General features: G+C 38.3%; 1 protein-coding gene across 1 annotated transcript; it reads right to left on the bottom strand.

Annotated features, from left to right (window-relative positions):
• On the bottom strand, window positions 2,376–21,953 carry LOC109837015 (CSC1-like protein At1g32090). Its single transcript, XM_020405093.1, has 11 exons — window positions 21,558–21,953; window positions 14,758–14,910; window positions 14,075–14,210; window positions 13,332–13,433; window positions 13,014–13,133; window positions 12,795–12,875; window positions 11,800–12,140; window positions 10,825–11,070; window positions 9,859–10,183; window positions 9,096–9,329; window positions 2,376–2,776 (listed from the first exon to the last, which is right to left on the bottom strand). The coding sequence occupies exons 1-11, from the start codon at window positions 21,884–21,886 to the stop codon at window positions 2,546–2,548; spliced, it is 2,298 nt and encodes a 765-aa protein (XP_020260682.1). The 5' UTR covers window positions 21,887–21,953; the 3' UTR covers window positions 2,376–2,545.

Raw genomic sequence — 24,725 nt, 5'->3', positions numbered from 1 at the left:
CTCTCTCTCTCTCTCTCTCTCTCTCTCTCTCTCTCTCTCTCTCTCTCTCAAAAATCCTCTTTTATTATAAAATTTTATTTTGGGCAATCGTCTTCATCTGAGAAGAAGCTCTATACTCTCGCCCGAGTACAGGAGGTCGGCCATTTCCGGGGGTGTTTACCGCTAGGGGAGAGGAGATCATCTGCGTCAGGGCGATAGGCGGGTCCTTAATCTTCTAGGGTAGTGCATTGATTTGTGCGACTGCTACCTGATTAGGCTAGTTTTTTGTTAAATTTATTTTTTGGATTTATATGCATGCTAATAATTTATATTTTGACAGCAGAATTCACCCTCAAGAGTCACAATGATATAAATTGGTTCTCTCTAAATTGGGGTGAAACCTAGGGGAGAAGAATTCCCGCAATTTATAAGAACATAAATCAAATCATCAAAAAGTGCAGCTAAAATTTCGGATTTCTATTATCCAATTAGAACATTAAGTTTTAGACATTCATTTTGACGTATTAATTGTACTGCAAACAAGTAAGATCGAGGCCTTCAAATAAGTCAAGAGGCCAAAGAGAAAAAAAAAACATTCCATTTTAAAAATTACAAGAAACTGGAAATTTTATTTAACTTTGTTCCTAAATTCCCATCATTGATCGAAAAACAAATCTGTCATATACATTTACATTCTTACAAGATTAGTGGAGGCAAAAAAATAAAAAAGAAAGAAAGAAAAAGAAAAAAATGAATGAAGAAATGAATATGAGATTAATAGAGTTCCAACATAAAGAGGTGATGCCTCTTTCAGATTTAGTGGGGCCCAGTTAAAATCTAGTTATATCAAATTGAATATAGTATTAATTATTTGGATCACAGGATCGAGCCCGCGCTACATGGGCCATCCGGGAGTGAAAATTTATGTTTTGACGGTTAGTTTTCTGAGGGTTTGTAGTTGTCCACATGAGGAATTGACTTTTATTAGATAATTAAAATAATGTCTTTGTTTTCTTAAAAAATAAAAATAGTATCTTTGCAACTAACCTTAAAAAAAATTTAAGATTCTTAATGCCCTATTTGAATTGGGGGGAACAGTGGACAAGGAAATGTAGGGAACACGATTCACCCCACTTTCATAACTTATTAATGGGTGCAATGTTCCGATTATAGTTCCGCTTATACTTCCCTGAATTCACCCTCAAGAGTCGCAACGATATAAAATTGGTTCTCTCCAAATCGGGGTGAAACCTAGGGGAGAAGAATTCCCGCAATTTATAAGAACATAAATCAAATCATCAAAAAGTGCAGCTAAAATTTCGGATTTCCATTATTCAATCAGAACATTAAGTTTTAGACATTCATTTTGACGTATTAATTGTACTGCAAACAAGTAAGATCGAGGCCTTCAAATAAGTCAAGAGGCCAAAGAGAAAAAAAAAACATTCCATTTTAAAAATTACAAGAAACTGGAAATTTTATTTAACTTTGTTCCTAAATTCCCATCATTGATCGAAAAACAAATCTGTCATATACATTTACATTCTTACAAGATTAGTGGAGGCAAAAAAATAAAAAAGAAAGAAAGAAAAAGAAAAAAATGAATGAAGAAATGAATATGAGATTAATAGAGTTCCAACATAAAGAGGTGATGCCTCTTTCAGATTTAGTGGGGCCCAGTTAAAATCTAGTTATATCAAATTGAATATAGTATTAATTATTTGGATCACAGGATCGAGCCCGCGCTACATGGGCCATCCGGGAGTGAAAATTTATGTTTTGACGGTTAGTTTTCTGAGGGTTTGTAGTTGTCCACATGAGGAATTGACTTTTATTAGATAATTAAAATAATGTCTTTGTTTTCTTAAAAAATAAAAATAGTATCTTTGCAACTAACCTTAAAAAAAATTTAAGATTCTTAATGCCCTATTTGAATTGGGGGGAACAGTGGACAAGGAAATGTAGGGAACACGATTCACCCCACTTTCATAACTTATTAATGGGTGCAATGTTCCGATTATAGTTCCGCTTATACTTCCCTGAATTCACCCTCAAGAGTCGCAACGATATAAAATTGGTTCTCTCCAAATCGGGGTGAAACCTAGGGGAGAAGAATTCCCGCAATTTATAAGAACATAAATCAAATCATCAAAAAGTGCAGCTACGCAATTTATAAGAACATAAATCAAATCATCAAAAAGTGCAGCTAAAATTTCGGATTTCCATTATTCAATCAGAACATTAAGTTTTAGACATTCATTTTGACGTATTAATTGTACTGCAAACAAGTAAGAGGCCTTCAAATAAGTCAAGAGACCAAAGTGAAAAAACATTCCACTTTAAAAAATTACAAGAAACTGAAAATTTTATTTAACTTTGTTTTTAAACTCCCATCATTGATCGAAAAACAAATCTGTCATATACACATTTACATTCTTACAATTTTAGTGGAGGAAAAAAAGAAAAAGAAAAAGAAAAAAAGAAAAAAAAAGAAAAAAAAAAGAATGAAGAAATGAATATGAGATTAATAGAGTAGCCAACATTCATCAAAGAAATGTTTGTATTGTTATGCATCGAATACATTGTCAAATGAATATTTAGGAGATGAATAAGGGGAGCTGACTATATTACTCCTCGGCGAACCTTTATCTGTTTGGCTCTGATCATCTTCGATATCAATCATCTCTGTTTCCTCAATTGAATGGAAAATAGGGTGCAAGTATGCATCAGCCAAATAGTCTTTAAGATTAATGCTGGGTTCAGTGGCTTTTTCTTTAATGTCTTTATCCATTGCTTCCTGTAAATTCACACACACAAAATGAAATGAAAAAAATGATGGAAGATTCATTCTATATATGGTAATGTTTACGCTTAAAAAGAAGGGTAAAAATTGCACAAACCCCCTGAATCAGAGGAAGCTTCCTTAAACTTTATAAATAAGAGAAGCCCCCGTCTCCCCCCAAACCCCCAAAAACTGTCAGCGTTCTGCAGTAAACTCCCAATAACTTTTAAAATCGCACTAAACCCCCAATCACTTTTTGGAATTGTAGATAACCCGCAATAAATTTATGCGTTTTGTAGATAACACTCGTAGATTAGAAACAAAAAACAACATAAAAGGCATTTTGAAAGTTATTGGGGGTTTACTCCAATAACATTGAAAGTTCTTTGGGGTTTAGAGTAATTTATCCTTTCTAAAATTCTACTAATCCTGTGAAGCAGCAAAAATTCTCAATTAGTGTTAAAGGGTAGAGTAGTAACTTTGAAGTATGACAAATCAAAACTTCTGAAGGAAATTATGAATGACGAACATTAATGTGAGAGAACAAGACTAACCACCAGATCACATATTTTGACATTTTACTTGACGCGCATTAATATTGTATGTTACCACCATCTGTTGGTTTTAGAGAATACAACTCTCTACACAAAGGTAACTTTTATTTATAGAATATTAGAGAGTACAACACTTGTTCTTACAAGAACACCTCACTTTCACACTACTTTTATTTTGGTGGATACTCACACAAGCCTACACTACACACTCAAGCTCTCAAGCTCACTTCTTGCTTGCTTACACAAATGAGAGCCCAAAACCCCTATATATAGTTGCTTAAGAGAGCTAGGAAGTGTGTGGAAGAATCAATCATAGCCATACATTAGTAAGAAGTTTCTAGAAAAATAAATACTAGTCATACACATGTATCTTCCTAGAAAGTTATTGATAGATATTTTGTAGGATATTTCTAGAAAAAAGTTCTAGAAAATTATTCTGGAGCAATCTAAGTTGGTGAGGAATTCTAACACTCCCCCTCATCACCAACTTTATTCGCTCTTGCAATCATCCTAAGTCAATCTCGAAATTCTGTAAACTTAGAAGGAATCAAGCTCTTGGTGAAAATGTCCGCTATTTGCTCTTTGCTCTTGATTGGTTGCATCTGTATTTCTCTTTGTAGCACCTTTTCTCTTATGTAGTGATGATGGATCACTATGTGCTTTGTTCTCGCATGAAAAACTAAATTCTCTGCCAACCGAATAGCTGATTGATTGTCGCAATGGAGAGGTACCGAATAGGTCGACTAGCTGTTGCTTTGTACTCCGCCTCGGTAGTTGAAAGCGACACTGTCGATTGTCTTTTGCTACACTAAGATACTTCTCCTGATCCAAGACTAAATACATACCCAGTTGTTGATCGACGAGTGTCATGATCTCTAACGAAATCCGCAATGTCCAATGACTTTCAGTAATTCTCCTTTCCTGTATAGTATTCTAAAGTCAAGTGTTCCTTTTACATACATCAATATTCGTCGAATTACTCCTAAATGAGGTTTTGTCAGCTTTTACATAAACGGGCTTACTACTCCAACTCCAAATGAGATGTCAGGCCTTGTAATAGTTAGATAGATTAGACTGCCTAACAATTGTCTGTATGTAGTCAAATTCACCAACTCTTTACTTTTTTCTGCACAAACTCTTGCATTCAGCTCCATAGGCGTTGTGATTGACTTGCACTCTAGCATCCCAAATTTCTGCAAGAGATCTTTTGCATACTTGTGTTGGTGCAAGAACATCCCTTCTTCTATTCGTTCAACCTCAAGCCTAAGAAAGTGTTTGAGTTCTCCAAGTTCTTTTATTTGAAATCGTTCTGCCAAATTCTCTCTAATTCGATGAATTTCTAGTTCATCATCTCCAGTGATGATAAGGTCACCTACGTACACTAGAACTATTGTTAGTCTCCCTTCTTCAAATTTTACGAACATGCTTGAATCTGCTGGTGTTAGTGCATATCCATTATGCACCAACAATTCTGTTATCTTAATATACCATGCTCGTGGAGCTTGTTTTAGTCCATAGAGCTTTTCTCAACTTACAGACGTATTCTGAATGTTCAAGATTTTTAAAGCCTTCTAGTTGCTCCATGTATATATCTCAATCTAGCTCTCCATGTATAAGGCATTCTTCACATCCATCTACCATAACTTCCATGACTTATTTGCTGCCAAGGCTAGAAGGATACGTATTGTAGTTATTTTAGCTATTGGACTAAACGTCTCATCATAGTCCAGTCCATACTGTTGTGAGAATCCATGAGCTGCCAGTCAGGCCTTATATCTTTCGATATACCCATCTGGACAAGTCTTTACTTTATAAACCCATTTACATGATATAAGCTTCACATCTTTAGGTTTCAGCATTAAGTCTTATTTTTGGTTCTGCAATAGAGTTGCTACCTCTTCTTCCATTGCCTTTCTCCATCCAACGCTCTTAGTTGCTTTTTAAAAGGTTGTTGACTCTTTAAAACTATCTACTTCAGCAAGAGCTGCATTGGCGTACCTGGGATTTGACTTCTTCTGTTTGCTCGATCTTCTATGTTGTTGTGGCTCATCTTCAATTTCTTCCATTTGATTTGGTCGAGATTCCTCAGGTGATTCATGTACTCCTATCCTCCATGAGTTTATAGAAGAACTAGGTTGTATGAAATCTTCTAGAGTGACTTGTTGCTCTGGGGCTTCTGTACTTAGTGAATTATTATTTTCTTGTCCTTCCTTCTGTAGTTTCTCTTGTAACTTGACTTCTAAATTTTTAGAGTCTAACAGATTACCTCTTGAGACCACCAAGATGATGCTTCATCGAAGACAACGTTGCGTGAAATGTAGCATTTATCAGTTCTAGGATCACAACACTTCCATACCTTTTCTCATAGTAATAGCTGATGAGAATGCATCGCAATGCTTTCTTATCAAACTTGGCATGCAAGGGATTCGGTACGAGTACATAGCATATGCATCAGAAGACTTTTAAATGGCTTTACAGCTAGCTTGAGATTCTGTAGCTTCTGAAAGGGTGAAATAAATCTGAGCCTTGCTTGTAGTAGTCGATTTGTAATACACACTGCCGTCTTCATGCATTCCGCTCAGAAGCGACTAGGCACGTCCTTTGCATGCATCAGGTTTCGACATGTTTATGCAAGATGCCGATTCTTTCTTTCTGCCACACTGTTTTGTTGTAGAGTCCCCGAGTAAGGCACTGTTTGGCAACCAAAAAAAGTGTCTTGTCTAAGAGTTTGTGTCTTATTGACTTGGTCAATAAGCTAGTAGAGCTGTTTGGTGACCAAAAATAGGAGGAGATTATTTTGGAGATTGTGTCTTTTGCAAGTAGCTTTTGAAAAGCTATCTCAAGTATCGTTTGTCTTTGGGAAAGAGCTGTCAATTTTTTGCTTCCGTTTTTGCCCCTAATAATTCTAATTTTATATCAATAATATTACATGATCTTTTTAGTCATTTAACAAATTTAAGCTAGTTGTACAGCTTCTTTTGTCAAATAGCTCTAGTCAATCAGCTAGCTACACAGCTATCAGCTTTCAGCTACAATTTCACAGCTTTCAGCTAGCTTGACAGCTTTCAGCTATAATCTCGCAGCTTTCAGCTAGTTTTGCCAAACAGAGCCTAACGAGTAAGTCAACTGTTGTCGACTTTTATAATCTCTAAGGTAGTCATAGAAATCTCTCAATGTGAACTCACCTCTATTATCGGTGTGCAGGCACTTGATCTTCTTATCAACTTCACTTTTTATCTTCTCCTTAAACTTCTTAAACTTTTCTAATGTCTCAGACTTTTCTTTCATAAAGTCCACCCAGACATACCTGGAGAAGTCGTCGATGAAGGTTACCATGTATCGACATCCACTTATTGATGGTTGTTTGACTGCACCGAAAACATCCGAATAAATCAGCTCCAATAGTTCTTTTGCTCTATACTTGGACTCCTTATAGGGTATTTGATGTGTCTTACCATATTGACATCCAGCACAAATGGTATCTTCACGAATCTTTATATGAGGAAGATCCTTGAGCATTGACCGCCGCATCATTATCTTTAATTTGTGGTAGCTAACATGCCCTAGTATTGCGTGTCACGGGTCTTTTGTCTCATTCTTTTGTGTCTTCTCTACATATGTCCCTTCTGCTGACATTACATAAATAGACTCTAGTCTTCGACCTTCTATAATCGGAGTACCGGAGTACTTTAAATTCCGATACACTTTTACGTCTTTAGGACCAAAGACTACGTGGTTGCTAGAACTTGTCAATTGAAAGACTAACAATAGAATCTTCTTCATTCCAGGAACGTGATAGACATTCTGCAGCTGCACTTGATTAGGACTAAAGCGATGCACAATTACTGTGTTACTAATGTGAGTAATCGGCAACTTAGAGTTATTAACGGTCACAACAACTCTTCCTCCTTTATAGTTGGACATGATCTGCATTTTCTCTTTGTCGTCCGTCATATGGTTGGAGTAGCTTGAATCAACGATCCAATCATTGTTGTAATTTACGACTTACGAGTTTATGGCTGCAAGTGCCTTATCATTCGGTTCGACCAGGTCATCTTCCTTGTCGAGATACTCCTTTCCCTATGTGAAGTCAACAACCTTTGTTGTAGCGAATGATGCTTGAACATCCCACTCCTCTTCACTATCATCTTCATCTCAATGGCTCTTTGACGTCACCATGTTTCCTTGTGCTGCATTTTTTCTTCAACCAGCAATCTCGAGCGAACTAACCCTTGTTTCCACAATTGAAGCACTCATCACTTTACCGTGCACGTCGATCATCTCTTCCATGACCATGTTGAGCTCCCCTTGAGTTTGAGCTCCCTTGCTACCTTCGAGACTTCTTTTCTTCACATTTATTGCTACTGCGCCTATTTTCTTGGCTCCTTTTACTACCAAAAGTGTCTCCTCATTACGCAATTTGTTTTAAGAGAGGTTCTTGGTTTGCCAGTATATTTTCCATTTCATTTAGAGAAGGTTGAACTGGTCAACCTTGTATTGTCGTGATAAATCCGGTGTATTCTGGTTTTAAACTATTGCATATAATTTTTCTCATTCTATCTTCACCAATTTTAGCAGTTGTATCTAATTGCTCTATTTCACGGCACAAGCTTCTAACTTTTTGAAAGTAGTCACTAATAGCCTGTGTACCTTGTGATGTGATCATGAGCTCTCTCTCGAGCAGCTAAAGGCGAGCATCATTTTTCTTTGAGAAGAGAGCAGCAAGCGCGTCCCATACTTGTTTAGGTGTTTCCGCGTCTTCAATACGTGAAAGCGGACTTTTGTCTATTGTGGTCTAAATCACGTACAAAGCTTTCCCCGTTTTTATATTCCACTTCTTGATTGTCTGTGCATTCTCTGTTGGTGGTGAGTTGTCATCGCCATCAACGATATCCCATAAGTCCTGATCTCTGAGATAGGACTTAATACACTTCCGCCAATCTCGATAGTTATACTCGTTGAGCTTCTCCATACTGCTAGGAGCGCTGATTTAATCTGACATAATGACTTGGTTGTCCTCACATTCCAAGTAAGCTTTATCCCAGAAGCACAAGCTTCACAATCCTGAATTGTGCACGTCAAAGATCACCCTCAAACAGCGTCTCGAATACGGTCCCCGACCGACTGGCACACTCTCAACACAGGTCCTAATCGCCTGCGCTGATACCAAACTATTGGTTTTTGGAGAATACAACTATCTACACAAAGGGAACTTTTGTCTATAGAACACTAGAGAGTACAATACTTGCTCTTACAAGAACACCTCACTTTCACACAACTCTTTTATTTTGGTGGACACTCACACAAGCCTACACTACACACTCAAGCTCTCAAGCTCACTTCTTGCTTGCTTGCACAAATGAGAGCCCAAGACCCCTATTTATAGTTGCTTAAGTGGTCTAGGAAGTGTGTAGAAAAATCAATCCTAACTATACATTAGTAAGAAGTTTCAAGAAGAATAAATACTAGTCATACACTTGTACCTTCCTAGAAATTTTTTGGTAGATATTTTGTAGGATATTTCTAGAAAGAACTTAGAAAATTATTCCAGAACAATCTACGTTGGTGAGGAATTCTAACACCGTCAATGAGATTCCCAATAGCTTAGAGGTGTTTAGTACAATTATGAAAGTTCAGTGGATGGTTTGTGTTAAACCCCCTAAAGTCCAAGAGGATTTTGTGAAATTTACCCTAAAAAGAATTTGGAACACTCAGAAACTGTTCTACTATACAATGAACTAGAGAGATTTAAAAGGGAAAGACACATTAACTGAACTTACCTCTAGAGACTGTTTCCTGAAAGCAGGCTCGAATCGACTTTTGCAATATTTGTGAAAGCAAAATGTCAGTAGAGGCAAAGCGAGAAGTAATGGAGTGGAATATGCAGCCTTCTTTGTGCTGAGTAAACCGAGCAGAAGTATGTGAGATATTAGCAAGCTTATTACCATCTGGGTGTGAACATGTGGCCAAAATGCACCGGCACTTTCATATTTTTGATTATACACGTTAATTATCTGAAAACCACAAAGGAAAATCATAAGTTCCACAAGCTCGAAGTTTATACAGTAAGAATAATCTATATTTGCAGTACAATGTTACACTATAAAAAATGAAGGTTCTTTCTTTCTTGACAGACTCCGACATGCAGCTCCTCGATATGGAAAAACAGAATATAGTTTTAACGAAAAGTTGATTAGAAAAACAATAGCTGAAACTTACAAATTATTATATTAAAGGATAAAATACTGATGAGCAGGCTGTCAAAATTTCTGAAATACACCTATGAATTATAGCTTGCAGTATTTCTTTTTAGAATAAGAGCTGTAAATGAAGTTTTCATCTACAATGCCAAATAATCGACTATCCTAGAATGGCAGTATAAAGCAGGCAGTAGCCATAATAACAAGAGTTTGCAGCTCCAAATGGATGCAACCTAATAGTCTCACCATAGGTATTTAATTTATCTGACACTACAACTTCTTCAGCTAAACAGAAAAAGTATTAAGCAAAGCGAGATATGACTTATTTTATGCAGTAATTTACCTGATGTCTGTAAACAAGGTAGGCAAAGGCAAAGGAAACCAGTATAAATGGAAGAAGTATTGGGCTGACAACCGCATAAACAAGTCCAAGAAGAAAGTATAGCTGGATAGTTGGAAGAGTATCAGTAAGCTTAATGCGTGGAGGTTTCATTGCTTTCGCTCTATCTCTATCCGTTTTTACTAAAAACATGTTCTTAAGAGAATATATGACCAATGGCGTGATTCGAAGTATCTCACTGGCAATAGAAGACCATCCATCAACCATTATATATGTGATAAAAAATGTAGCCTTCATCGGTATTGATACACCAACAGTACTTGGAATCCTGTAAGAAAAAGACAGAAACAGGATTGAGTACAGAATCTGGCAAGTAAATTAGAGTAGAAACCTGCACACATAAAAAATATGTTGAGACCCAGAGAAGGTGAAAGTTTCATTTTTCGCATAAACGTAAGATAATTGGCAAATATAAGTATAATGTAAACTGAATGTATAGCATGCCAATAGATTTGAGTCCAGAAGAGATCAAAACCAATCCTTCCAAAATGCACACAAGCCTCTCATCTATCTGCACACACACACAACTTTAGGAGCAATTTATTGCCAAGGGATCAAATTAACTGAATAATCTTGCAACGCTGTGTAGTTTGAATTTATGGAAAAGGAAAAAAGAATAAATACAAGTGGTACATGTAAGTTTAGCAATGCAGCTTAGTGGTTCAACAAAAGGCGGCAGCCTTGGATAAGAAAATCCCTTTCAAAACTTAATTTATCTTGCTTCTAATGTATGACATGTATAATTTAGTGCAAACTTGTTGACTTTATTAATAAAAGTTGTGGAGTCATTGGAAAAGCGTTTATATTCTAAACATGAAACTATTCTAACTAGAAGAAATGTCAACATAGAGAGATCAACCAACAAAATAAGCACCAATAGTAGCCAGAAAGGAAGCAAAAGAGAATTACTGAGACGGTGGCTGATGAAGCAAAGATTTTAGTTGTTCAAAAGCTGTTCCGGTGACTATGCTTCCCATGAATACATCTATTACGATAAAGTAAAAATATAGATCTGCTGCCCTTCTTTCAAGTGCTGATAATGAGAAGTGTCCTTCAACTTTCGACATAATCATCAGAACTTTTGGAAGGATACACATGAAAATTTTTAAAGCTAGCCCAGGAAGAAATCCCTGTAAGAAGGATTTTATTACCTTCCTGCAATAAATAAACATGCATCGTCAGTGCATATTACATTTATGTATTGATTATGAAGACAATGTCCATAAATTTCATCCAGTGCAATTTCATAAAAGTAACTCATAAGAAATAAACTCAGGATGGTTACCCTTTCCTTAATGATCTTTTACGGGTGCAACTTTATAATAGAAGAGTGGCCATGTTAACAAAGATATGTTGGTTCTTGCTAATTTTCTTTAATATAGAAGGATCCTTGTAAGACTTTGGGCCTTTGGCTTCTATGTTGACCTTCTGTGCTTTCAACTGAAAGCAAGGACAACAATAGGCTTCTGAAGGGACATGCCAAATTATTATGGAACCATTTAAATCATGTAACATCTGAACTAATGTGTGCATTATCTTTGATTAATACATGCAGAATTTTGCTGCGTTAACACTGTCCTGTACGTATTCAGTATCAAGTGCTTAGCATACTCACCGACAAAGATTCCCTTAAATTCACAATTTTATCAAAAGATTATACAGCAGTCAAACAACGCTTCTCGAAAATGAACCTTCCCACTTATTTCTATAAGGAATACTAATTGCAAATGAGTATTTTCCACATATAGTTTAAGATGGTGATAATGAAGTGAATGTACTTATCCAACAAAATGTATTATATATTCATAGTCACCGTGAATATGGTCCATCAAATATAGGCGGAGAGTACTAAACAACTGAAGAATATATGATCTTAATACTTACTGTTCTACCACTGGCCTGAGGAAAGGAGCATACTTTTCAAGAGTTTCAAGATTTGCAATCGTTTGCACAAAGGCGATAGGGATCATGTAAAAGAATAAGAGTGCAAATGCTGCAACAGACATTAGTATCTTTCTGATGCCAAGAGAAACAAACGGTATAGCGAGATTCTTCCAATAGACATCACGTGGTTCAGGTGCCCAATATGTTAACCAGCGTGTTGGGTTCCTACTTTGTTGTGTCTGTGCACAAATAGCAGCAGCCCATCTTGAATCAAAGGTAACAAAAGCTACAGGAACCACGGCCTTGGGATTTTTAAGAACCATCTCCTTCTCAGCTGCCAACTGAAACAAAGACGTTGGTGAATTTTTTATATTAGTCCCTTAAATCTTTCATACTTTGAAACTAGTCCCGTAAATAATTGAAATTGCTATTAGGTCCCCAGTTCTTAAGTTAATTTGACATTAGTCCATTAAATCATTGAAATTGTTATTAAATCCATTAGTTCTCATAAATTGTTTCAAATTAATTCCTCTGAATGCTACTTCTACTCTTGACTGAACGTATTAATTTCAAAACATCTCAAGTAATAGGCGACCTAGTAGCAATTTCAATGATTTGAGGGATTAATTTCAAACTAAGTCGAGAATTGAGGGACGTGATAGCAATTTCAATTATTTTAATGACTAAGTTCAAAATATACAATATCTAATGGACTAGTATCGAAAAACGAAACAAAACAAACACCTGGAAAATTAATTCTTGGATGAGTGAAAACAACAACAAGGCTTTTATCCCAAAATTTTGGCGTCGGCTATATGAATTCTATTCGTCCATTCAGTTCTATGGAAGGTTACATGAAGTCCTTAGATAAAGATGTATCAGTATGATAACTGAAGGAAACAAATTGATCATTTATCAACTATTTGACATCAATACACTGAACATATATATATGTAAACATTGATATAAAACAGAGTTAAGTTTAAAAGACACACCTTCTTGTCCAGCTCTTTGATCCTCTCTTTGTAGGATTCAATCGAATCCACTCTTTCACCAAAAAGGCCGAGACACCTTTTCTGATATAAGATATAACCAAAAGAGTTAAATACTCTGGAAGAATAATAATATATTGCAGACACAGTCACATATACTATATTAGAAGAAAATTAACTAAAAAGTCGTCTTCTTCAGAGAAAAGGTTGAAATTGATTAACCTTTATGGTTGGCCTTTTATCTGGATTTCTCTCAAATTTGAGACAGTAATAGTCCAACCAGTTTTTGAGTTTTTTCTTTTTCTTCACAAGCTTTGCAAATTTGTTTGCATTGTATACAGCCTGAAAAATTTTGTATATTCTGGTTACAAATTCAGTGAGTATAAGCATTGAATTAAAAAAAAAAGAAATCAAAACATAAAAGAGTCATAGGAACTGTCAAACAAGACATTTTTTTATTCTTATAATCACTCTTCAAGTAAACATACTGGGAATTATAACGACGAAGCAAGAGATTAATTTCTACAAGTAGTTAAACACCTGGTGGCCTAGATAATGGTCAGGATGGTTCCTTTGAAAGTAATCATCCACACATTTTGATATTGTACCCCCAGTGATATGTGGGAAGTTTCTGACAAGGACCTACAAAAAGATACCCAAAAAAAATCATTTAGACATGATTACTGAGTCTAAAACTACCAAATAAATGTGACAAAGTTGAAGTGGTTAAAAAAAGTAAAGAAAATGATTGTTGGATTATACCTTCGTGTGGCCATTAAGTGAACATGTTTGTGTCACTCTATGCTTGGCTCGAGGTTACTTAGTAAGACGAATAAGTCAATGCATATCACTGAATTGTGTCTTTTTTCTTAGCTCAAAATAAAGTAAGGTGGATTATACTTAATTCTGATTTGTCACGTTATTATATCAGAGAAAGAATTAACTTTGACTGGCAAAATTGTCTGGTTTTCATTAATTAGGTTCGTGGTAGATTAAAAGCAGTTATATAGATGCATTTATTCAAATTTTTCTGTATAAAGGAGTTAAAACAAGGCAATATTTGCTATTATGGATGTGACATGTAATACCAACATTCAAAGTTCAGTCTAATCCAAGATGATCTCAAATCAAAATGGAACACTACAATATCACCTAGCTAACTTGAAGAAAAACGAGAGGAAAATGAATAAAGAACCTTCAATATCCTAGATAGACTTATAAAGCAGGGCAGACTCTAGTGGATGATTGTTGGGGGAGTTTGTAAGAATACAACAAATACTTACAGTGAATTGATCAGCACGTCGATGTTGCGATGCCTGAAACTGCAATCTTAAGGAGGCTATACTATCATACTCCTTATAGAGGCAAAAGCAAGTCCACATGGTGAGTAAGTACTCCAATAATAGGTGAACCCATAACCTAAAAGTTAACAAGTAAGGAATTAAGGATACAAACACGTTATCCTCAAACAAACAGGATGTAAACAAGTTAAAAAGGGAATTTGAACAGATGAAGACTAAAATTGTTCATAATGCTACATGGTAGATTCTTATATCAAAAGAAATTTGAAGCACTAGACATATGAACATCTATAATGGTGGATTTTTGTTTGATGGCCTTCTAAATTCCATATTACTCTTTCATAACTGAGGAGACAGAAGTGCATTTCACCACAAGTATAACATTTTTCTCTCGAATAACTATTCTTTTCACCAGACCATTCAACCAAAATCCAAGTAGCCTCTCATACATTCTATAGGGATGTCACAAATGGTAAATCATTTTGATTGTTTTCCAATATTTAATATTTTGATTCTATTTGATAAAAATTCGATGACTTTGACGTTCTATTCTTCAAAGATATAATAGGATGTACAATCAAGAGATTGTTGGAAGGCCATCGTTAAAATACACAAATGTTACTGTTAATTAGGGGCACAGTATAGTAAAAACAGACTAAACTTACAGTTTAGATCCAGCATCAACGTTTGATATTGAAAGCTTATCAATGTTGCTGAATACTATTTCTTTCTGAAGTTTGAGCAACGTCCCATGATACACGTTGACAGGAATAAGGACCAATAAAACTAGGATTGTTATGGGGAAAAATATCTTCAACCTGTCAGGAAAAGCAAATGAGAATCAAAATAAGCAACCCAAATTGAGAAGTAATAATTTTTTTCACATAGTGATGCATCCAAATATTTACATATGACTAACGAACTTCTTAACAAATGAACTGTGACATCAGAGTTACGTAGATGTAAACAAATAAATGAATTCACCTGCTACCCAATCCTCTCGTTCATCAAAATGAAGTATTTTTCAAATACACACAACTATTAATAACTATAAGAGCATCTACCAACTTTCAGTAGCAGTAGTATGGAGCATATTCATTTCCCAGTGGGTAAGCAGATATTAGCATGGGCACATTCATTACTAACTAATTTATATATACACTTCTACGTAGCAAAATAAGTTCTATTACCAGGTCGAGAATAGGGTTGAAGATGCATATTATGGATTTATGATATACATGCGCTAGTTGTATTCAAAATTTTGCTTGACCCTCAAAAAAGTGCATGTTTTTTTTCTCGTTTTTGGGTTACTAATGCACAATGTTATGACCTATCTGGGGTAAAAAAAAGTTTAGCTTCAGCTTATAATCCCTCTCAAGAAATTAATTTAGCACTCATGAGACGGTGTACTGGAAACTCCAAGGTCAAACTACAGGTATATGACAAATTTATATAGCTTTTTTCCAGGGATGGAACTACACATTTATTGTCTATATAGAACACACTGTACTACATGGATTCTGAAAATTTTCCTCCACTTTTAAAAGATGTACCTTTTTGAAGAGTTTTGGGTAAAATTAGGGTTAGTTCTCTCATAGAGAGGTACCCCTTTTATATTAGTGCATTCTTACAAATAGGTCCTTACAACATTGACTAATTACTATCTAAATAACTCAACACTCCCTCTCAAGATGGGCGATAGATATCAACCATCCCCATCTTGTTACAAAAGATATCATACTCTCTAGAACCTAATCCTTTTGTTAAACAATCAGCTAGCTGCTCTTCTGATTTCACATAGCTCAAAGTCAGAGCTCCTCTATTCAGTTGTTCCTTGATAAAGAACCGATCAATCTCTACATGTTTGGTGCGATCATGCTGAACTGGATTGTTTGCAATATTAATCGCCGATTTGTTATCACACCAAAGTTGTAAGGAGTCTCTTCTAAACAAGTGCAGCTCAGATAATATGTTTTTGACCCACATCAACTCGCACAGACTAACTGCCATGGCCCTGTACTCGGCCTCAGCTGTAGACCTAGCCACCACATCTTGCTTCTTGCTACGCCAAGATACGAGGTTACCTCCAATAAATACACAGTAGCCTGTAGTGGACCTACGATCATCCATACAACCTGCCCAATCAGCATCACAATAGCCTTCAACTCTCAAATGTCCAGAACTTCTGAACCACAACTCATTTCCTGGGCTTCCCTTAATATATCTAAGAATTCTGCGAACTGCTTTCATATACTGCTCTCTGGGATCATGCATATATCTACTCACCACACTCACAGCATGTGTAATATCAGGTCTCGTGTGGCATAGGTATATAAGTCGTCCAACTAATCTTTGATATTGCTCTTTACTCACTGGGTTACCACCCTCAGCACACATCTTATGATTCTGCTCGATAGGAGTAGATGCAACTCTGCACCCCAACATCCCTGTCTCTGAGAGAAGATCCAGAGCATACTTCCGCTGAGAAAGCACTATACCCTTTCGCGATCTTGCAATTTCAATTCCGAGGAAGTATTTCAACTGTCCCAGATCTTTAACTTCAAATTTCTCTCTTAATTTTTTCTTCAACCGTAGGATTTCTTCAGCATCATCTCCAGTTATAACAATATCATCAACATAGACCGTCAGAATGGTGATACGAGTTTTAGAGTGCCTGCAAAACACAGTATGATCCCCATTGCATTGCTTGTACCCCATACTGCAGACTGCCAACCTGAATCTGTCAAACCATGCCCTCAGAGACTGTTTTAACCCATACAAAGACTTCTTCAACTTGCACACCTTCCCAGCTACTTGAGAAGTAGTGAAGCCTGGTGGAATCTCCATATACACCTCCTCCTGAAGATCTCCATGCAAAAAGGCATTCTTGACATCTAGCTGATGTAGTGGCCAATTGAAGTTGGCAGCACATGACACCAACACTCTAACAGTGCTCATCTTTGCTACTGGAGCAAATGTCTCGTCATAGTCAATGCCATACGTTTGGCTGTAACCTTTAGCAACTAATCTGGCCTTGTATCTATCGATCTTGCCCTCTGGAGTTTGTTTAACCGTATACACCCACTTACATCTAACAGCACGCTTCCCAGCTGGCAAAGGTACCAGCTCCCATGTATCATTCTTCTTCAAGGCCTGAAGTTCCTCTTGCATGGCACTCAACCATCTAGGATCTTGCTTAGCAACCTGCCAGTTGTTAGGTACAGGCACTGAATGCAATGATGCAATGAATGACTTATATGCAGGTGAAATGGATGCATATGAAATGTAATTCGCAATGTCAGTATCCCAACTACCAAACTTAGTTGGAGGTTTTCCAGCATTGACTCTCGAGGTTCTACGAAGCAAGATAGGAGTATTAGAAGTATCAGGGAAGAATTTGTTACCTATCGACTCAGGTGGAGAAGATGAAGAAGTCACTGGAGAGGAGGGACTTGGGGCATCAACATTTGTGGGTACTGGCATAGGCACAGGAGGCGGCTCATGCTGCTGTTTCTGTCTCCTCGTGTATACTCTCAGCTCCCCTGACCTTGACTATCACCTCCTGAGTCGCCACCACTACTCGGCAGTGTACCATCACTGCTCGGTGACTCAAGAGGACATAGAATCATCCCAACCACAATGTCATTCTCATTTTCATTCTCATTCTCCCCCTCTCTACTAGCATCAGTAGAGCCATCTCCAAACAAGGAACTCAACTCCGTCTTCTCCCCATAAAAAGGTTCAAACTCCCGAAAAGTCACATACATACTGACAAACAACCTTCTTTCAGTGGGACACCAACACTTGTACCCTTTTTGGCTTGATGAGTAGCCAATAAAAATACATTTAACTGCTTGCGGATCCAGTTTACTCACCATCAATCTGTGATCTCTCACATAACATGTGCATCCAAACACTCTTGGTGGAACAACAAAAATATTCGAGCCCAAGAGCATCTCACATGGTGTCTTCATCCCTAATATTCGTGATGGCATCCTATTGATCAGATAAGCTGCTGTCATAACAGCCTCACTCCATAAAAACTTAGGCACATTCATTGTCAGCATTAATGAGCGTGCCACTTCCAGTAGATGTCTGTTCTTGCGTTCAGCCACCCCATTCTGAGCAGGGGTGTCTGGGCAGGTGGTTTGATGAAGGATTCCCTGACTAGAGATGAAAGCGACAAACTTCTTGTTGACATACTCAGTCCCATTATCTGTTCGAAGAATCTTCACCTGCACTCCAAACGGTGTCTTCACATAGGCTGAGAAATCTTAAAAACATTTGCAAACCTCAGATTTCTGTTTCATCATGTATATCCAGACCATACGTGAATAACAATCAATGAAAGTAACAAACCATCTAAAACCACTAATAGAGGTAGTAGGACATGGTCCCCAAACATCAGAATGGACAAGAGCAAATGGTTCAACACTAATAGAGGTAGTAGGACATGGTCCCCAAACATCAGAATGGACAAGAGCAAATGGTTCAAAGCTTCAAAGACCAATCATTCTATAAGTAGAACGAGTATGTTTTCCAAGTTCACAAGCATTACAAAATAACTCTTTTCTATTCACTTTCTTCATTAACTCAGGTTCTAACCTATTCAAACTATCAAAAGATAAATGCCCTAACCGACAATGTTGAAGCATCGCTTCTGTCTCTGGCCCTCCGCTAACAGCAGCAGCAATCATTACAGTCTCCCTGTCCAAGTACCAAAGACCATCACGCCTGATGCCAGTCCCAATCCTCCTCCCAGTTTCCTTCTCCTGAAAGACACATATCTCGATCAAATAACACAGTGTAATTTAATTGATCAATGAGAGAGCTAACAGAGAGTAAGTTAACTGGAAACGAAGGAACATGCAATACAGATGACAAGGTAACAGATGAAGTGCAATGGACCGAACCAGTACCCTGATGGGTTGAGATGTCCCATCAGCAGTCTGAACTGTTTTAGGATGCATATGCTTACTCGGATAATATAATGCAAACTCACTAGATGCTCCTGTGACATGCCTAAATGCACCTGAGTCTATGATCTAATCAACATGAGTTTTAGTGGATGCAAGTGCCTGAACCTGTGTACCTTTGTTCGCATGAGCATAACTAACAAAGTTACCAAAGCATGTAATGTTATCCAGATCCTGAGTAACTTGTCCCTTGCCCTTCGAACTCTCAGCCTGAAGCTTGAACAGACGTAGTTCCTCCAGCTCTGTTATTTCAGCCCCAGTCATCCCAGCAGTAGTCTGGAACTCCTCTGCCACAGCTAGATGAGCAACTCCTCGGCCTCCACGTCCCCTGCTTCCTCGACCTGCACGGCCACCTCTCTGTCCTCTGCCCCCTCGGTTGCCACCAGTGTTGCGGGGTTGAGGGCAATTGTAGCTGAGGTGCCCTTTCTTTCCATAATTATAACATTCTCTATCATCTCTGATGTGAGCACCTGGAACCACTAATGCCGAGCGGACAGCAGGTGAGGCCTCACCTGTCATCACCTTCTGTCTGATCTCCTCTTGTTCCATCGATGCAATAGCCTCATCCAAAGAGGGGAGAGATGACAGATGACACATTGCTGCCCTCCTTCCCTCAAATTTTGGGTTCAGACCCTTAAGAAAGCGAGCCACACGTCTGCGCTCAAGATACTGTCTCCCCAAAAGAACATCTGCTGGGTTTTGTAGTGATAACGGGTCATAGTGATCCAAATCTGCCCATAAGTGACGTAGCTCTACTGCATACTGATGCATTGTCTTCTCCCCTTGTGTGGTAGCATCAATCTTCTCTTCCACTTCCATCATCATCATCACACTCCCAGCTCCAGAGTACATCCCCTCCAATGTCTTCCAGACATCAGATGCACTCGAGATAGACTCCACCATCCCAGCTATGGTTGGAGACACAGAAGTCAACAACTAAGAAACCACAAGAGAATTAGTGTTACTCCATGTGTTCCACTCAGCACCCGCCTTATTCTCCGGCTCAGTGCACTCCCTCTTCACATACTTTTCAAGTCCTTTGATTCGAAGGTTCAACAATGCCCTCCGAGACCAACTCAGATAGTTTCTTGTCCCCTCAAGCTTGATGTCATTAGGCAGCAACTTTACTCTCTCCATTACCTGCACCGACTCCGACGCGGTCACGACTGACCTACTAGAATTCTCCTCTAGTTTGGTCTGAAATACCCTGGTCACCCCCTCCAGGATCTTCTTCAATTCCTGACTAGTCACAGATGTTCCCATCTTCACAGTTGACTGCCCTTATCTCAAACTCCACACAGAATCAAGATCAAACACAACTCAACTAATATGCAATCACGACTTTCCATCTACTTGCACAACCCAACACTGCCATTATCTCAACCACCAATTCATGCTCATCTAAAAACACTACAATAATCAGCCCCCAAAAGAAAAATGACTTGAGCAAAAAAACCCTTCGTCTCCCTCAATCACCAAAAAAGGACGAAAAGAAAAAGGAGAACAAAACGAACCCAACGGAGCTGAAGAGGGTCTCCCAGATGTTCGACCGCAACGGCGACGGGCGGATAACGAAGCAGGAGCTGTCCTCCACCCTCGACGAACCTAGGGCTTCACGAGAGCTGCCCTCCTCCCTCGACGAACCCAACGAAGCAGGAGCTTTCCTCCTCCCTCGACAACCTAGGGCTTCACGAGAGCTGTTGACCAGAGATCCCAAATCGGCGACCCTAGGGTTTCCTCGATTTCAGAGGCTTGAGCCGCCACCTAGGCTCTGATACCATGAAGAGTTTTGGGTAAAATGGGTTTCCTCGATTTCAGAGGCTTGAGCCGCCACCTAGGCTCTGATACCATGAAGAGTTTTGGGTAAAATTAGGGTTAGTTCTCTCATAGAGAGGTACCCCTTTTATATTAGTGCATTCTTACAAATAGGTCCTTACAACATTGACTAATTACTATCTAAATAACTCAACACTTTTTTTTTACCTTTCTACTAATAAAAATGAGTAAAGGGCACAACTCACCCCTAAAAACTAGATGTTAGAGAGATAACCGAAATTTCTTATAAACCCACAATTGACTTCTCATTTAGTTAATGCGGGACCATCGCACTTCCACTTTGGACTGGTTTAGTTCGGATCCAACATTGCACTTTATATTCTTAAATATAAAACTATAACTCTGAATCCTCATGGCAATTTTAGAGTTTTAGTATACTAGCATGGTACTTTAAGATGTTGTTAGAGCAACCGGGTTCAAATCCTACTAGCCACAAAATTTAATGCAAATTTAAAGAAGGATAAAGTGGTTCTGTTGGCTAAATCACAACTTTGAAATTTTGATGCAGTGGCAGGGATCTCGCTACAACTTCAAAGTTTTGATGTAGTAGCAGGTTCCAAGCCGGAACAAGGGTGCATAACGAATTTACCCTAGTGCAAGCAATTCATTTCATACAATCTCAACATTTAATACAAAAACGAATACATATATACCCGAGAATGTAGATCCTGAGAAAAGCAAAAGAATCGAACCCTGCGTGCTCGACCAACTCCTTCTCCCTCATCATCAAAGCCTTGGGCATCCAATTGAACACAGTAAAATACGAACACAAATTCAAATTCACGAACTTCCCAACGGAGGAATTCTTCGTCCGGTTCTTCGCCGGGCTCGATCTTTGGCCGAGAACGTACCATTTCGAGAAGTAGACTCGGTCGTTGGCGGGTTGAATCCTTAGAAATGCGAATGCTAGGAGAAAGATGAATGTAGTGACTAGGTTCGTTAACGCTGAAGCTCCGATCTCTTTTAGAGAATCCAAGCCCATGCTGATGAAAAGTTAGGGTTTCTGAGAGTTTTAGTGCAAGAAACGGTGCTCAGAGGTGTTTGGGGGGTGGCGGAGCGGAGAGTGGTGTGAGATGTGTTTGCGGAGTAGGTTAAGGACAATGAACGGGTGGATGAATAAGCAATGGTAGAGTGACGTGTGATGTGAGGAGGGAGTGGTTTTGTTTAAGAGTACTCTGCGGGTTTAGTGGCAGAAATAAAATCCCTAGAAAATGGGAATAACGTATCAACATTGGACCAATCGAAAACGGAGGCGCTGGTAATTTCCGAAAGTGCCCTTAAAGCAATAAATTTTAGGTTATTTGCCTATATACCCCCAAATTATCCATAATTGCAAATTTACCCTTCAAATGAGCTGGGAGCCTCCTTTCCTCTGTTATCTACTCCTCTGTACAAATGAGTGAACCCAAGATTTACTATTCATGCTACAGTAAATGCTACAATAATATTTACAGCAGCATTATTACTGTAGTAAATAAGAAAATGGACACTATGTATTTTTTGAAAAAATATAACTATAGCACACGACTGTAGTAGAGGCGAAATACTGTAGCAATTCAAAAATATTATTGTAGCAGTTAAACCGGGATAACTGTAGCGGAAAAAAAATATATGTCTTGCTTTGCATGGTGTTCACACTAGTATATATATACTAGTGTGCACCTTGTGCTAAGCACAACCCCTTTTTTTGTTTCTGCTACAGTAATTATATTTTTAAATGCTACAATAATTTTTAATAAGGTACAGTAGTATTTTTAAATGCTACAGTATTCCTCCTATAAGTATGAATAGTGAATCTTTAGATCCTCCTATAAGTGTATACTAGTGTGAACACCGTGCAAAGCACGATATATTTTTTCCCCAGCTACAGTAATCCCGGTTTTAACTACTACAATAATTTTTTGACTTTTTCGAATAGCTACAATATCCCGCCTCTACTGCAGTATTCTCATGTGCTACCGTAATATTTTTCAAAAAAATCTACGGTGCTACATTGTAGATGATCCTCTCCGTTGAACTTGATCTATATATTCTAAAACCCTAACACACCAAGTTTGGGGTGAACCCATCGTCATTTGACCCTCCGTCGAGCCATGTGAAAAGTTTTATTCATTCTAAACCGTTAAAATCAATACGAGTGGATGAATGCTCAAACGACGACGGATTCACCCCAAACTTAGTGTGTTGGGGTTTTAGAATATGTAGATCAAGTTCAATGGAGTGGATCATCCACAATATAGCTCAATCATATGATTTTAGGCCGCGTTCTTAGATGATTATCTAAGGCGTCACCTTAGGAACACTTCTATATATATATATATATATATATATATATATATATATATATATATATAGAAGTGTTCCTAAGGTGACGCCTTAGATAATCATCTAAGAACGCGGCCTAAAATCATATGATTGAGCTATATTGTGGATGATCCACTCCATTGAACTTGATCTACATATTCTAAAACCCCAACACACTAAGTTTGGGGTGAATCCGTCGTCGTTTGAGCATTCATCCACTCGTATTGATTTTAACGGTTTAGAATGAATAAAACTTTTCACATGGCTCGACGGAGGGTCAAATGACGATGGGTTCACCCCAAACCCCCCAATCCAAAAAGGAGATCCCTTACTCTGTTGAGTTTGTTGCTATTTATAGGGGGATTAGGGGTGTAACTGCCCCCATAATCCGCGCCTAAATGGGGGTTTAGTTACCCCATTAGTCGGGTGTAACAACCCACTAAAGCCACTCCTCAAATCGTGGGTGAAGAACAGCTTCGAAGTTGTTACGATCACGTTTGAATGAGTCAGAACCTTGACCTGCGTTCTGGCGGTGATTGAGCTGCGTTTGGCAGCGACTGACGGGCTGCGTTGGGCAGTGATGGATGAGTTGCGTCGGCAGCGGTTGATAAGCTGCGTTGGGCAGCGATTGATAAGCTGCGTTGGGCAGCGATGGATAAGCTGCGTTGGGCAGCGATGGAGCTGCGTTGGGCAGCGATGGAGCTGCGTTCGAGCTGTGCTTGGCAGCGATTGGAGCTGCGTTGGGCAGCGATGGAGCTGCGTTCGAGCTGTGCTTGGCAGCGATTGGAGCTGCGTTCGAGCTGTGCTTGGCAGCGATTGGAGCTGCGTTCGAGCTGTTGATTGTTGTAGTATTTAGATTTCTCTGTCTTTATATATGGATGACACCAAAGACCAGTAAAGAAGGTCTTATTCAGGCCATTTGTGACAATTGAGGCATCTCAATAACGCTCTATCAACTGCAGGTCATGATCTCCACTGAGTGTGTCGAATATCATTACACTGCTCATCAGCACCTCTAATGGTTGCTAACATGATATCAGTCATGTTGTTGTCGCAGCCATCAAGATCAATCATCTCACATAAGAAGCTGCATTCGTGTTTATAGCTGTTGAAGCGGCGTAGGTGATTGAATCGGTGTAGTGTCTTGATGATGATACGCGGGGAGGACTTCCACGTCTTGGTTTGAAGAGATCGTCGATTTGTAATCCTTTCTGTCAGAGTATTGCTAAAGACTGTCGTTTTGTAATCTTTGCTTTAACTCTTTGACATGTGAAAGTCTTCGAATTGTAGCCTTCTGGAAGTCGTCAAATTGTAACTTCCATCATCGGTGTTTGATGAGGATCAGCTATCTATTATGATTTTTAGACAGCCTACAGAACCCCCTCCAAAGTTTTTGAAAGTTCGCGGTTGACTGGGACGAATTTTCGAAACACTTTGGATCTCAACTTTGATCTTGGAGCTATTGATTCCTTGTGGTAAAGGATTTGTTCTCTGCACTTGCTTCGAAGGCATCTTGG

The sequence above is a fragment of the Asparagus officinalis genome, chromosome 4 (assembly GCF_001876935.1).
Source record: "Asparagus officinalis chromosome 4, Aspof.V1, whole genome shotgun sequence".
NCBI lineage: Eukaryota > Viridiplantae > Streptophyta > Magnoliopsida > Asparagales > Asparagaceae > Asparagus > Asparagus officinalis.
The sequence above is the reverse complement of the archived record's forward strand: the minus strand, read 5'-3'. Positions and strand labels throughout refer to the sequence as shown.